At 34.8% G+C, this 16,958-nt stretch overlaps 1 protein-coding gene across 50 annotated transcripts in view; it reads left to right on the plus strand.

The window, feature by feature from the left end:
* MEF2C (myocyte enhancer factor 2C) overlaps nucleotides 1-16,958 on the plus strand; it is a 165,015-nt gene that overhangs the window by 134,772 nt on the left and 13,285 nt on the right. For all 50 annotated transcript variants that reach the window (XM_081054186.1, XM_081054150.1, XM_081054181.1 and 47 more), the window contains one exon: nucleotides 1,821-1,868. In XM_081054186.1, coding sequence (XP_080910312.1) covers nucleotides 1,821-1,868 — 48 coding nt within the window. The remainder of the gene's footprint in view (nucleotides 1-1,820; nucleotides 1,869-16,958) is intronic.

Here is a 16,958-nt window from a genome sequence, read left to right on the forward strand (position 1 = left end):
CTTGGCTTCTGCCCTTCTCCTGCCTAAAATGCCATTTCCTCTCTTCCATCTCTCCAGACACCCCTTCTATGAAACCTTCGCCTGTGTACCCTTATAGCATTTACCCCATGTAGTCATTATTTTGTTCAATTTTTATTTATTTATACAGTAACTTACTTACACCTGAAAGAATTTTACACAAAAAGGAAATATCATAGGATAGCATAATTTATAAGAAGTGTGAAATAAAACCAAAACTAAGTCAGAAACAAAGCTAAGAGCATATCTTAAGGACATACATACCTGCCATAAATTTCTTTCTACACTTCTAAGAGATCCTTGCTGTTGAACAATGTACAGTGTCCCAGAGGGAAGAAATTATTGCTCAGGAAAAGTTCAACCATTATTACTACTCAAATCAAGCAAAACACATTATGATGTGTTGTATTGAATATGCGTCTCTTTCCCCACTGGACTTAAAAACCTTGGAGAGAAAAATGTCCTCTTGATTTGTCAGGCTCACAGTAGGAACTAAGTAAATATGTATTGAGTATAACTAAACAAATCCTTCCTATTTCCAAAGGAAGTACCATGCAAGTAATTGTATTTATAAGTCATGTACCGCAAACCATTATATATTTACATTTTATTTTTTAAAAAGCACACCATAGGAAAATTTTAGGCACACATAACTATATTAAAAGCAACTTATTCACAAAAGAAATTTTTTAGGGTACTTAAGTATCTACCTTATAAGTAAAACTAAACATATATTCAGTACAGAAACTTTATATAGAAAATACAATAAAAATCAGCCAGAGAAAAAAATCTTGATAAATCTTGAAACTAAAAGATGTAAAGGGCTTCATTATACCATTCTCTCTACTTACGAATATGATTGAAAGTTTTCATAAGAATTTTCAATAATCATGTTTTCCTTTCAGATCATACCCAAATGCAGTTGAATTTCCTATTTGATGAGTTCATGTTCATTCATTTTTTAAAATCTCTTACTTTATTTCCAAAATATTATTCAATTGGAAATAATAAATATTTTCTTAAAATGTAATGAACGTTTTCCTCTAATTCCAAAACCAGAACCAACTAATAATTATAGAGTATCACTTAGAAACAATTAGAAAGTGATCTAGCTGATACTCTATTCTTTTGGCTAAATCTTATTCCTTAAAAACTAACAGTAATTATTATGTTAAATATTTTATTGAAACATCCCAATTCTCATATATAAACATTGCCAGATTTCAATGTACTTTCTTAAGTTAGCAATGAATAAGCCGAAATTTCTAAATTTGAGACCAGTGCAGCCTATTTTATTGTGTCAGTAAGGAAAATCCACATAGTAAATGAGGTCATATCACTGTAGGTAGATTCATGAAATGACCAAAGTTCTTAACAGTTAGCACTGCCCAATATTAATTTTATAAAATATACTTACAAAGAATCGAATATTAAATGTACGATTATTTGAACATAGCAGTGAACCTTACTCTTTTTTTTTTTTTTTCACTTTCTATAGAATCCTCTTAGGAAAAAGTAGACTTGAAAATAATAAAAATTCAGAGACCATTCAAAGACTGGATTTCTTAAATGTAATTTTTCTTAGGAAAAAAGATTCTGTAAAATGTCAGCAATTGAATGTATTTTTAATGTCTGAGCACAGCATGTCACAATAAAACAAATGTCAGCCATCTGACTTAGATAATACTTCACAAATTTAGGACTCTTGGGAGAGGACAAAATATTGAGGTTGCTAAAGGTAAAGTGTGTTGTTCTGTGGGCCTTTAGCCTTTCTCCTTTTAATCTCGCTCTTTAATCTGTAGGTGGTCTGATGGGTGGAGACCTCACACCCGGTGCAGGCACCAGTGCAGGTGAGTGGAGACTTCTGTGCTACCATTTATATCATTTATATCATTGTTCAAGATTCCTTTACTGGGAGATTTGCAAGAAGTTAGTCTTTTGAACAAAGTTAAGGGATCTATGAGAAGCATGGAAAAATGACCTCAAGAATTTCTAAAGCACTTTTCTGAGCTGGGAGTAGCTAGATAGAAAGTTAGAAGAAGATTGTTTATTAACTAGAACTTTCCTTAATAAAGCTTCAGTGATTCAACATAATCAGAGAATTGAGGGATTTTATCAAATCAATTTAACCCTAAATACCATCTCTAGATACATGAGTACCTTAAGCAAGCCTTGCCATTTGAGTTCTCGATTAATCATTTCACATTAAATGTGAATCACTTTCTACCCAAAGAAGTACCAAACTCCTATACATTTCTAAAGGAGAATTTTTTTTTCTAAAGAAAAGGAGGTAATGAGATCATAACCATTCAACAATAATTTAATAAAACCACATTTGGCATTAAAATGAGTTCTTAGAGTATATGAATATAGTGTACCCCCCAAAAGCCCCTTAAATATATTTCAGCTCTTTGAGAACTTCTTCCATTAGGACCAATTAACTCATAGTCACACTTCTCCAGGGTTCCGTATTAATTCATATTATTGTGATTATTGAGATATTGATAGCATTTTCAATGCAGAGGCAAAACAGCACACAATACTTTTTAATGCTAACTGCAGTTCACGATTGGCATAACAAGTAACCATGGTAATTCCTGCAAGCTGGAACATGCTATACATTTAAAATAGTAGGAAGCAAGCTTGAATGACACGAGGTTGTGTTTGAAATGTCAAAAAATTCAAATTTACTGAAATATCCATGGACAGCCTAATTAAAATATTTTGCCAGCGCCAAATATAATAATCTGCTAATTATAAGAAAGAAAATAAAAGAACATTGCCATATAAAAGCATTTTACAAGTACCCATTTGGGGGTAATGCTTCTCACTTTTGATGTTGGCTCGTCACTAATTCGGTGAGTAATGAAGAAAAAGTATTACTAGAAGTACACAGTGGGGGGGAGGGGGGTTCACAGTGTGAGGGATATAAATGATGAACGTCTAAGTATTACCTTGTCTTGTACACCTGAAACTAATAAAAAATAAAAATAATAAAAATTAAAAAAATAATAAAAATAAATAAAAATAAAAGAAGTACACAGTGAATTAATGGACAAAATTGATGGCACCTCTTCCTATTTTAATCTTTCTTTTAAAATTAGAGTCAGATTAGTGAGTAAACTTAATGTCCTATTTTGCTGGATATTGAAATGAAATGCTCATTTTTCCCTTTAAAAAATACTCCGTGGCTTGTAGACTCAACATTACAGAATCAGATCAAAGCCAGGCCAATGTTTCTTGGATTCAAGTCTCTACCAAGCACTATAATTAAAAAGAATCAGTGGGCACTAAGCATTGGGTTGTCACAAATACCAAGAGAAAGATAACATAAGAAAAATAGTTTATTTAAAATGTCATCAGAATTTTATATGTAACTTGACAAGTGTCCTTAATATTCATATGGTAAAGGACAAGAATAGCCTAAAAATCTTTAAAGAAGAACAAGGTGAGAAAGAGATTAATACTTTCTGTAAAATTATGGTGATTAATACAATATGATTTTGTCACTCAAATAGACAAGGTGCCCAATGGAATAGAATGTAGAGTTCAAGCCCATGAATACAGGGAAACTTAATATTTGTCAGGAGTTGAATTGCTGATCAAATGGGGTAATAAAATGATGGTGGAATAATTAGTTATCTGTGTAGAAAAGAATAAAATTTAATTCTGACCTCATTCCCTAGGCTGGATTAAAAACTAAATGTGTAGAGCAGCATTTTAAAAATGTAAAAGATGGCATAAAAGAATATCCTTAAGATCTGAAGGTGGAGAAAGTGTTCTTAAACAATATACAAAAGCAATTAAGAAAAGAGTTGATAAATTTGACTCCTTTAAAATACTAAACTCCTTTTATAAAAGCATACTGTAAATAAAGATATTTCCAATGCATATAGCTGACAAAGGGTTAGTTGCCATAGTATATAATGATTTCCTAAAATTAAAGAGAAAAAGAGAAAGAAAGAAATAGCTCAGTAAAAAAAAAAACAGGCAAAGGCTTTCTTGGGGGTGGGGGGGAGATGAATAAGTGGAGCAAGAGGATTTTCAGGGCAGTGAAAATACTCTCTATGTCACCATAAAATGGAGACATGCCATCATACATTTGTCCAAACCCACAAAATGTACAACACCAAGAGTGAACCATAATGTAAATTATGGACATCAGGTGATAATGTAGGATCAGTATAGATTCATCAGTTATAACAAATGTACCGGTTTGGTAGGGGATGTTGATAATAAATGTGTGGGGGCAGGAAATATATGGGAAATTTCTGTACCTTCCCTTCAGTTTTGCTGTGAACCTTAAACTGCTCTAAAAAATAAAGTTTTAATTGAAAAAAAAAGAAATAAAGATGGTTTAGACATGATATTTTATCCAGTATCTTGCTGCATCAATTTGCTTGCTGTAAAGGGAGCAGCCAATAGTGGCAATGAATTATTAGAACTAGTGAAAAACATGTGGAATGGTGGGGGGGATGAGTTACTCAGCTTTGATGGAAATGGCCTCTTGCTACTGCTTAGCAGCTAGAATGCTTTAGAATCCTATATTGAAAATGAGAAGTATTTGGTTGTTCAATTATGCTGTCATTGTCAATTCCCTGACAGTCCGCTAAGTTTAATGGCCCTCCAGGGACAGAGAAGACGCTCAATCTTGTAAGCATAAAAGTTAGCCACATATAGCTTATAGTATCATTGAACTAAAAATATCTTACAAGCTTAGCAAATTCATCTTCCTACTTCAGGACCTCTGCCACAGGCATGAGACTCTTCTATTTCAAAAACAGTAGAAGCAAACAGAAAGAAAGACATGCCATTCCTCCACCCTCATGATAATAAATATTATACACTTTTTTAAATTTTTATTTAAGTGTGTTTTTCCAGGACCCATCAGCTCCAAGCCAAGTAGTTGTTTCAGTCTAGTTGTGGAGGGTGCAGCTCACAGTGGCCTATGTGGGGATCTAACCGGCAACCTAGAGCACCGTGCTCTAACCAACTGAGCTATCCAGCCTCCCCAATAAATATTATATTTTGATGGTTGTATCTTGCAGTCATGAACATATAATTTTCACAGTTTCTGTATAGTTGTGAAAGAGTTACTTCCCCACTTTTTAAAAATAGAGGAAGAAGTGCTTTCCAACTCTGATGCCACAGAACACCTGTTGTAGATGCCACTTAATCTTGAGCTTAGCTGTCATGTCCTGCTCACAAGCTCAGCCGTCTTCCCTTCTTTCTCATGCCGGACAGTATCATGTGTCAAAGCTGAATATATCTGTGCTGATGTCAGAGAATCACATAACACCAGGGGGAATCAAGGCCAGCCAGAATGTCTCTACATTTTCAGAAAAGAAAACTAAAGCAAAATGGACAAAAGATATCTTCCAAATTTTGAATATTGTCATTGAAATTCAAGGTCTCAGATCAACTTAGAAACTCTGAGGCCGAGTGGCAAGACTCTTCAGTTAAGTTAAATAATTTTCAGTCTTTGTAATTTTTTTTTCAAAATCAAATCACCTCAACTTGTAAAAAAGGATCGTCTCATGAGGAAAGGAAATAAATTTAACCTTTACTGTGTGCCTATGAATACCAAAAGACCAAAGAGATAAGCATTCTCTTTTTCAGCTTTGCTCAATCATAATGTCTTTCCCATCCAGTCCCTGAACTATCCCTCTCCCTCATCTCATCATCTGGCAAGTCACCTCTGTCACCAAGATGTTTTCTAAATGTACCCCTTTCTCTCCATTCCTATCCCACTGCCCTAGGTCAGTCTTGTACTAATGCTCCAGGACTGTTTCTAGAGCGCCATAATTCATCTCCCTGCTTCACATTACATCCCACTCCAGTCTCCCCATGACTGATTAGTCTTTCTCAAAGTCTTAAACTAATTGTAAGTCATCATGCACATGCCTAAAATCTAGCAATGGTTTCCCAACTCTCTCAGAATTAACTGTGAGTCTCTTATCTCTGGCCCAACCTACTCTCCAGTCTTAAACCTTCTTACCTCTGCCACATCAAGAACCCTGCACTCCAACTCTAATAATAGCAAACACTTAGATTGCTCTCACTATGTGCTTCACGAAAAGTAACATTTATTCTCGTAACAGTCCTTTCACATAGATATCATATTATGCCCTTCTGGAGATGGTGGGAATGAGGTACAGAGAGGTTCAGTAATTGGCCAAAGTGGGACCCAGGCAGTCTGTCTCCAGAGTCCGGGCTCTTCACTGCTGTATTGTGCTGCCACTTTACAAACAGTGTCAAGGCTGCTTGCCTTTATGTATGCATTCCTAATATAAAGGAAAAGTTGATTTTTATACACATAAAATTGTAATAGTATTGATGTAAAAATGGAAAGAATACTTCAAAGAAAAAATGTAATTTTAAATACAAAATGATGAGCCCTTGATCTGTAATTCACAAAACTAATGTAGTCTTCTGATACGGTGTACATGAATAGCAAATTAATTATTTGATTACATGGCTGAGCACCACTGGACAATAAAGTTTTACTGACTTCTCTAACATACTTAGTGGAAAACGTAAAGAGCTGATGTATAGCAGTAAATGGAATGTGGGTTGGTATCTCAGACCATCACAAATCACCTTTTAAAACACCGAACCTCTTATCACTCAAATTGAAGTAATTTCAAAGATGAAGGCAAGTGGTGATAAAGAAGTAACGGGATGGAGTTGTACTCTCGGTATAAGGGAAATATACAGCAAGTCATTATAACACATTAGTAATAGTGACATTTCTGGGTTTCAGTTGACAGTTACTCATCCACTACTTAATCCTTTCCTCTCAACAAGCAAAATGAAAAGTCACTGCTCTTAAAAGTACATTTTGTCATATCTCTGCACATTAAAGCTTTTAACATGCTAATTTTAGTGGTTATTGATGATTGTAAGATCAAGTTCAGTTGAGTTTTCATAATTATTAGATTTAATAGAAATAACCATTACCATAGCAATACCTTATGTTGGATTATTCACTGTCCTATTAGTACCCTTTGTTTTCACTTTGATATCATGGTTTTTGTTCAGTAGAAAACACCAGTATGCTCAAGGATTTACTGATTCATGTTTGAGACTGGAGACAGAGAGAGGAGAGAGAGAGACACAGAGACAGAGAGAACCTTTAGGAATCTCTGAAAATTTAAGAGAATTTTACAATCTACATAGCTATTTGACAATAAGGCAAAGGAGATTTATGTATATTGGTTAATAATTTTAATTGGCATTTATTGTAAATTAGATATAATTTTATGTAAAAAGAAACTAACAGCTGTTTCTTTATTTTGATTGTCAATTGTTTACTATTTTATGCATTTGGTTGTCAAGCATTGTCACTTCTAGAATTCTTAATTTATATCGGCTAAATACATGGAGATTTGATGTACTGCTGTGGATAAATCACTGAGCAGTGAAAAGGAGACCTGGCTTCCAGACTCTGAAAAAGCTCCTTTTAGCTAGACCTTAGACTTAGAACTTTTAAACTGAGTATTCACTTTGGGGATAAGACACAAATATCCTTTTCTTTTTAAGATTTTGTTTTTTAATTTTTTTTTTATTGGGAAATATTGGGGAACAATGTGTTTCTCCAGGACCCATCAGCTCCAAGTCATCAACCTTCAATCTAGTTGTGGAGGGCGCAGCTCAGCTCCAAGTCCAGTCGCCGTTTTCAATCTTTAGTTGCAGGGGGCGCAGCCCACCATCCCATGCGGGAATTGAACCAGCAACCTTGTTGTTGAGAGCTTGCGCTGTAACCAAGAGTCATCTAGCCACCCCTCCAGCAGCTCAGTGACAGCTTATTATCTTCAGTCTAGTTGTGGAGGGCACAGCTCACTGGCCCATGTGGCAATTGAACCAGCAACCCCATTGCTAAGAACTTGCACTCTAACCAATTGAGCTACCTAGCCACCCCAAGACACAAATATCTTTAGTGTCCACTTGTACACAATGTGTTATGATCATATAATTATAAAACTTTACTTACATGACTTCTCTCAAAATTCACTTAGCATTGAAAAAGAAAATTTTGTCATATTATAAAATAGATCTAAGCGAAGAGAGGAAAGGGTCATACAATGTTTAATTATTCTGTACCAGTATCACTGCTTTCCAAGTTTTTGTTTTTGAGAATACTTATCAAAAATTTCTCAGCTGACTTATCTTATCTGTCAAAAGAGACTTCTCTGAAATTCTTACCCAGTGATTTAAAATATGAGTGAAGTGGTTATAAAAGGATTTGCTTTAACAAGTTTACATTTTTGTTGCCTAATGAAACACAAATTCAGATTGCAATTCTCAAGAAAGGGTGCAGGAGGGATATCATTTAGTTGCTCTCAAATAAGAAAACTACTTTTGTTAGTATAGAAATATAATTTTATATTGTCTTTTAAAATATTATTAAGCAGCATGTGAAAGATACCTAAATTAATAGTTGGATTCTTATTTGGAAAGTTTTATCTGTTAAATTGAATTGTTCTGAATAAAAATTCTGAATTTATTTTCAGTTTTACCTTGGGAGTTCACCCAAAACATAAATAAAGATCCAACAGCATTGCTTTATTAATATCTATGAAATTAAGTAACAGTGATATTTTTAACCCAAACCAAGGTTATGTAGATTTATTAAAGAAAAGAAAAATATCTACTCCTCTAGTTGGATGATATACAGCACGTGATACATGGTCACTGCCAAGAAAATCAGTGTCTACTTTCCATATACAAGACCTGAAAAATTACTAAAAGAGGAATCCCTTGACACCATTCTCTAGGGGTTAATACTGAACTGAGAGAGGCAAGTCAAAGAGAAGACAAATGAAGAATCTTACAGGCTAAGCCAGGATATCGTAGAATCTGCTTTCAACCTCTTTGGCATGACTTATTTCTTAATAACTTTGATCTCTGGAGGGAAAAACAAATCTTCAAATTATAACTTCCTAGAGAGTGTATAGCAGATTTTAGAGCCCTTGGTATATTATGGTTTCTGACCTTACAAACACGAACTATGTTGCTTTTATCCCCTATCCTTCTGTTACATTCAGTAAAGCAATGGTGAAAATTGGTCTCTTCACTCATATCTCATCGATTTAACCTAGGAATGTGACTGATAATAAAAGTTTGGACATTTTAAATATTAATTCAAGCAATTAATATTTCCTCCTAAAACACTAATTTTGCTCAACTTTTTCTTCTCTTGGCAGTTTTTCTTTTCTTTTTGGTACACTCTTCTTGGTTTTCTCTCTTCCCTGGTTTTGTCATCACCATAAGATTTTTAGTTGGAGATAACATGGAAAGAAAAGCTCTTTAAACAATCGTCAGTGATAGGAAATTGCACATGAACAGACAGCAGACGCTAAAGGAGGGATGTGGTTAAAAAACCCCTCTTTTGGAAATCAATTTTTTACCTACCAGGGACTTTTTAGGACGTCAAAGCTGTCGGCCAAGAGTATAATTTGCTGTTTTTAGACAAACCTTTGCCAGTCACTTAAATTTTACAGTTAGACTTACATAGTATGTTTCATTTGAATTTCAATTCAAAGAGTTACCGTCATGATACAGTCTCATATTTGAAAGATCAAATCAAATATATTCCTTTAGTTTATTTTAAACTAAATGAAATTATTGTACCAAAACTTTAGATAAACAATTTCAATTTTTAAACTATAGATGTATCCATTGGGTGTAAAGTATTCACTGGATTTATTTATTATTGCTCCATTTCTGTTGTTTTAACTGAACTTTATATTTACTTGCTAACTGTTTTACTAAACACTCTGCCCTCCTTTCAAAATGTCTTGACCTTAGAGTCCACTTACCACCTCCAGTAATGGTCAAGAACTGATTCTATTGTATTTATAGTGTGGGGGGAACCCTGCTATAGTTAATATAGGTTATGATAGTAATAATAGTGAATCCAAATCTATGGTCAGTTTACGTATGCACATATAACATTAATTAACATAACAATCATGAAAAAGGAACCTTTAGTGTAATATTAAGCAACTCAAAGAAAACTATAAAATCTTGAAGTAAAATGTTTGCTCAAGCAATAATTTGGGAAAATATTCCTGAGGCAAATATTCAGAATAATGAAATAACCAAGGAACATATAGGATATACAACTTATTTTAAGGGTGACATTATTGCCCTTGAAAAGTCTGAGAATTTCCATTTTGCAGCATTGTTGTGAAAATTAAATTAGATAACCAACGCAAGGCACCTAACACTGTTTCTACCCCAGAGTAAGTGCTTGTTAATAAATGTTAGCTATTGTTAGTATTATAATTATTTATATTTTTTATTTCCTAAGCAAAAGATAAAGCTTAGTTTAATGCAGTTCCAGTGATATTTACTCAATGTGCATGCACTAGTAGGCTTCACAGAGATGTCTGTGACAGGCTCTACCCTCAAGGGTGGGAGTAAAGATGATACATTAATAAATCTGAGGCAGAATGGGAGTGCAGTGCAGTACAGTGCAACACATTTCACTTTGAACATTATGATCTTCTGATGTGTTTGCAGCAGTTGTGTAAATGTTAAAATCACAAGTGATTATTCATTCTCTTCTGTCACGTTCTCTCTAATTTATACTGTCTCAATATTTTTGTTTATAAAAATGACTGAAAGAATGAGCGATTGTGTCAATAATGAACACACCCCCTCATTTTTAGCAAAGAGACATCCCCCAAAATCACAAGAAGTGAACAATTAAGTGAGTCATAAAGCTATCACTCATTGTTAAGTGGAATTTTTTGAAGATAGCAAGGTTCAATATCATTTTTGTGGTGCAATTAAAAACTATCCCTTCAGTAAATCAGTACTCAAAAACAGAACGATATTTTGAGTGCCTTTTTGTACTGGAAACATCAGATTGTTAATTTCGTCCTTATTTGCAAATGGAGCCTGTATTCAGAGAGAGGGAAAACTATAAGGATGCATTCTAAATAGGAAACATCTGGCCTTTGTAATAATGTAGTGTGTTTTGGAGTCAAATCAACTCTCCCACTTACTGACAAGTCACAGAAGCTCCCTGAACCTCAGTTTCCTCATCTGTCAAAAATTGAGATGACCCTGCCCGACCCACATGACTGTTAGGACAAATGAGCGAGTGGCTTGCCAACACAAGCCTACTTTATCACGTGGACTCTTGATCTTTAGAGAAAATTTTTATCTCACAACCCAGAGCTTATTGTATGTGCTGAATGTTTAAAGTTCAGTATCTAGTGAGCAGATGGACTTGCTTTCACAAAAGATACTAAACAAAACACAGCCAAGAAACATCAAGGACAAGTGGGGTAGATATGAAATCCATGAAGGTCTGGTTCAACATCAGGGTGACATGGTCAAGCAAAAGAGACAAGTCCTTTTTAGAATGTCTGCTGCCCGCTGACTGGTACAGCCAAAAATAGCCTTGGCTTTGGTGTATTCTTGGGGTATTTTTTTCTAAGAATACACCACAAAAGGCGCTGAGGTTTCACAGGGGTTTCTTCTTAGTCTGACATTATGCATTATTGTATTATTTCCCTAAGAAACCCCCAGATAGAATGAAGACAGTTTTATGTTTAAGGATCACAACCATAATCATAATCAGAAATTTGATTTGCCCCCATTCTATAGTAGACATATTGAATTTTTCATCATTCCCAGATTTCTGACCTCCAGATGTTTTGTGGTTGCCTTTTCTGTTAGAGCTATCCCATGAAGAAGATCTCCTTTTCCCTAAAGACAAAAAACATAACAACTACAAAAAATAAACCTGTGTTTCACAACAGCTGAATAACTTATAAGTCCTACCACTGTTAGCAGAGTTTCAGGCATTCAGGTCAAAGTGCATATAGGGCTGAAGTCTAGAAGGTCATAATATTTTTCCACTAAAACTATTTTAAGTGTGTCACTTGCAATAGAGTAGTGGGTTGTATGAGCAAGTCTACTGTATATAATTTCAAAGCATTTTCTGTAAAAAGATATAAGCTTACTTGAGACACCAAACAATGTCCTGATATTGAAAACTAATTTATCTTACAACCTTAAAAAAGTCAAATATAAAATTACTTGATGGTAATGAGCATTATAATGTATGTGACATCTCTAGTTTAACAAGACAAGTATGCTTATAAATGTTTTCAAAATTGTTCTAATGAAAGAAAAAAAGAAACCTAGATCGGTAAAATATTTTGCTAAAGTAAAAGCAGAAAATCAATATATCAGAAGTTCAGCTATATGTTCAACTTAATGTTTTCCCATGGCTTTTTGCTTCAAACTCCCCAAATGTCATTAACAAATTACTAAACAAAGTAAATTTTATACACCTGTATATTAGAAATTATTTTCCAGATAACAACTAATAACGGATACTATAAAATACTGGGCATTTCACTATTGTGTTAAGTGGTTCTGATGGAAGACGGTCTCTTAAATTGACAATAGGCAGGTAAACATCTTGACCCTCTGTTACAGGAGAGAAGAATATTGACTAAAATACTACAAAATCTCTTTTTCAAAGCATATTTAATCATCCAGTTGAATAGCACACGAAAGTTAAACAATTGCTCTGACATTTAGTGTAGTTAAACCCAGTATTTCCTGTTTGTAAATATTTATTTATCTAGAGAGAGACCAGAAATATGGTTTGGAACATCACCATTTTGTGCCTTCCTGTATAAGGTCAGCAACTTCTGAACTAGAACAGTTATTTATGATGGCCAAGTGGGACACGGAAGGTGTTTCTCAAGCTTCCACGTCACCTCTGGCACAAGAGGACCTTTAGTCTCCTGTCTCTTTCAGGTCTCACACTTCATTTGTATTCTGTAGTGTTAGAATAAGATCTGACATAGAAGGGTTTTCAAAAGCTCAAAGTGTGTTCGACTCTCAAGGAGCAGGGCAGTGTTGTACTTCAGAGTATGGACTCTGGACACACTGCTGGTTCCAATCATGGCTCTATCAGTTGATCACTGTTGGACATTGAGCTACTGGACCTCTCTGTTCTTCATTTTTCTCATTATGTAACCCAGGGAGGGTATTAGTATCTCATACGGTTGTCATTGTGAGGATTTAAAGGTCTTTTCTATCTATGTATAATAGCAAACACTTACATAGCAGTTACTAGGTGCCTAGTACTTTTCAGGGTACTTAATAAGTACGCTTTATATAATTATTATTGCTAAATAACACTATATAAAGGGTATGCTATTAATATTGCAGCCATCATGATGGCTGCCTCAGGTGAGTATGTGGAAGTCTCTGATTCAGATGAATTTTATGCTTCTTTCTCACTTATGGAATCATTACTTAGCATTGAGAAAACAGGCTCAATATGGTTGGAGGAACTCTGATGGAGATCTCATGACTAGAACTTGGATTTATCTACTTTATTTTTTTCTTTTGTTCTTGATTCCCCTCTGCCCTGTAAATGTTCGCATGTCTGCTGCCTCGTCAAGACCTCATTCCTCGTGTGTTCCACGGCAGGTGCCTCCTAACTACCTTCCCTAGCAGCACCCTGACCCCCTTTAATCTATCATTTCCACTGCCACTATTATTTTCCTCACACACAAAGCTAATGATGTCATTTACCACTCACGAACTAACTCTGGCTGTTCATTTTCTATAGTATGAAGTTCAGTATAAAATTAGCATTGACCTAAGAGTCTTGTCTCAGCCAAGCTTACTTTTCCAACTTCTGAAAGTTTCATACTCTAAAACATCCAGTGGTCCATCTTCATAGAAATGTTTGTTCTTCTCAAATAATCGTCATGACTCTGAGATTGCTCCTGCATTCTCTCTCTGCAGGAAGTCTCCCTTTGAACCATCTGATGAAATCCTGTTCAGTCTTAATTGCCACCCTTTCACCATTCTTTTTCCTAGGATCTCATATAGCCCATCTTTTGGTAGAAAGTTCTGTGTGAGTAAATTACTGTTGAGATTTATCTTGATATAGAGACAACCATGGCAATAAACACTTGTCAGTGTAGAGGAAAAGATCCAATGTCTAAGCATTTTCTTTTTCCTTAGGGAAAAATTCTGCTTTATTTGATTCTACCACTTGCAGTTAGCTAAGGTAATGTGCTCTGAAATGATTAATAGGCGTAACAGGTGGAAAAGGAAGCTTCAATTAACTCTCTATAAACAAATTTAGTGGGTGAGCACTTGCATGATTTCCTGACTTGCATATTATATGGTTGATAAGCAGTTTGTCTCAATGGTGTACTTGGTCATCAGTATGTAATTATTATCTCAAGAAAATTTTCTCAAGCAGCGTAAAGAGGAGAGTCCCTCAATGTTTGAAATTAATAAGTTACTCATTACATTTTTCAGTTCTCATCTCACATTCCTTCAGTAACTTAATTTTTAGTGCCATTCCTGAATAAGTCTTAATTTTTAAGCATATTTTGTGTATCCATTTTGTTCTCACTTGAAACACTTAAAATGCTAGTACTCTACATAGTATCCCTGCCTCTAATTTCAACAGGATCTTAGAGGAGAGTGAGTTCAGAGTGGGCTGAAATGGTCTGAAAGGCATCATGAAAGAGTTAGGACAGTTGCTGATCCTTAAAAAATGAATTTGCGTCAAACAGGAGGGCAAACACAGGTTATAGAATTGTTAGAACAAAGACTGAAGCATTTTCAGAGGACCATGTGTTTGGCTATGGCCTTTGGAAATCACGTTAGATAGATAGAATGGGTCAAACTCTGCCGAGTCCTGAGAGCCACACAGGGCACTGACTCACCAGTGTTACGTGTGATCTGAGAAAGGAACATGATGGAAGCAGTACTTTAAAAAGATTTCCCTGGGTAGGTTGGGACTGTACATTAGATTTAATATCACAAACATGCACATAAGTTTGCCTACGGCTTAAGGAGCTCGCAATCTTTCTGAAGTCCATTTTAAGGCCCGGTGAAGAACTATTCAACTAGAAACCAGGGAAACACATGGGGGTTATTGAAAAACCTAGTCAAATGGTCATGAAAGCCAAACCAGGATGGTGGCAGTGGACATGGAGAAAGACATTTTTGAAGAAAAAGTAACAAGATTTGGTATCTGATTGGATATAGAGTTGGAAAAGGAAAAGGGAATAGTCAAAAGGACAATTTGGGAGACTGAAAAAAAGATTGTGCCCATGAAAACATTAGCCTTGGTCCATAAGGACTAGTTTCTGTTTTATGCATAATAGCTTTTTATATGCTTGTATTTATAACTGAAAGTTCCAGAAAAAAAGAAAAAAGAACTAGTGAAAAGACTCATAATGTCTAAATATCCAAATAAGAGAAAGTTTTAGAATTTTGGGCTCAAAGAGAGCTGCGTGCTCAATTGAGCTCTGTGAGACAAGGCAAAATGTCCTCCTTACTACAGCTTAAGCCAGGAATATGTTCTTTGAATTTACAACTTCTTAAAATAGGAGTCAATAAAAAAAAAAAAAAAGCAAGTGTTTTCAAGTTAACTGGAGAGAAAAAAATTTTTTTTCTCCTAACACCACATTTCAAGTTCTGTATATTTATACTAGTTTAATATGAGTGTTTAGAAACTTGTAACCAATTGAGGTAGATTCCCTTATCCTTCATCCAAATTATATCGTGAATGCTTAAATTGTTTTATGTTATGTGAAACAATATTTTTAATCAAATGAAACTATAAAACAAACTGACTCTAAAGTTGGTCTGTTCTTCATTTTCTTATAATCTATAATCAGGAAATCCATTCACTCATGCTTTATAATTTTTGTGCTTTTAAGTGGTCCAGGGAATGTGACATCTGTATACAGTCACATCTAAATTGATAATTGTTCAGGCGGAGGATCATTTTAAAACATAGCATGAAGCAAGGTTGAATCTGTATATTAGACTGTTATTGCGAGGTAGTGTTTCCCACCTCTCTGACCCTGGACTTTGAACGAGACTGTTCTGTATGGTGAATTTATCTTATGATAGGACAACAGCCTCAATGCAGGCCACAGCGTTCAGAGTGAGGAGGAGGCCGTGGTTTCCGAGCTGGTTTAAATGCAGGCTCTTCTTAGCAGCAAACCACACGTATGTATTCATCATTGATTTTCAAATGATAGGTTTCTATATCACTGGTTTAGGATCCACAGTCTCGCATTCCTGAATCTATATTATGCCAGAAGAATAACAACTTGGTGGCTGGAAACAGAAATGGTTATTATACGGCTCCAAAATGCTAGCTGGCACAATATGCTAAAAAGAGCAGAAATTCGCCGGTAAAAGGCAGAATTTATTTGTTCTTAAAAATAACTTGATGCTCTAAAAATATGAATTTAAGAAGTGTCATCGTGGTTCACAATATTTTACATTCAGTATGTAAACACCTTAAAATATGAGTAATCTTCTAAAAATGGCATAATTTCCAAATAACAGGAAATATTCCAAGAGGAAAATAGAATGCTTTTCAAATCAACTTTTTTCATATTTAGGCATTTATTGGATTAAAAACTAAAATGTATGTTTAGTTGTTTTTTGTTTTCCCTACTGCTGCCCCAAGTTATTGCTTAAAATGTGAGTAAAAAGATGTAGGCTTTGTTGGAATTTCTGAGTTTACTATAGAAAATGTTTTTTTTAAAAAACAAAAAAAACTTTTCTCAGAGCCTTCATGAAGCATTTCCATTTTCGCACACTGGCCCAGTGCTTTTCATATCACAGGACAACACATTTTATGAAGCGGTTTTACTTCCTTTTAACAAAATAACTCCTCCATGCAAACCAGTATCAGCATCTACCAAGCCGGGGTTTTAGTTTCTTCTGATCTACTCAAGCTTCATTGCACTGCTTAACTGACGTTTTTTTCCCCCTTCTTTTGAAATTACCCAGCTAATTTTCCATTTGATTGTTTATTTAAACCAGACCTCACGCAGACTTAATAAATAAGTGACATATGTATTTAGTGTGTCAGTCTGGACTTCAGCCGACAGAAAAGTATAGTGCAAAAG

The sequence above is a fragment of the Rhinolophus hipposideros genome, assembly GCF_964194185.1.
Source record: "Rhinolophus hipposideros genome assembly, chromosome: 7".
NCBI classification, from domain to species: Eukaryota; Metazoa; Chordata; class Mammalia; order Chiroptera; family Rhinolophidae; genus Rhinolophus; species Rhinolophus hipposideros.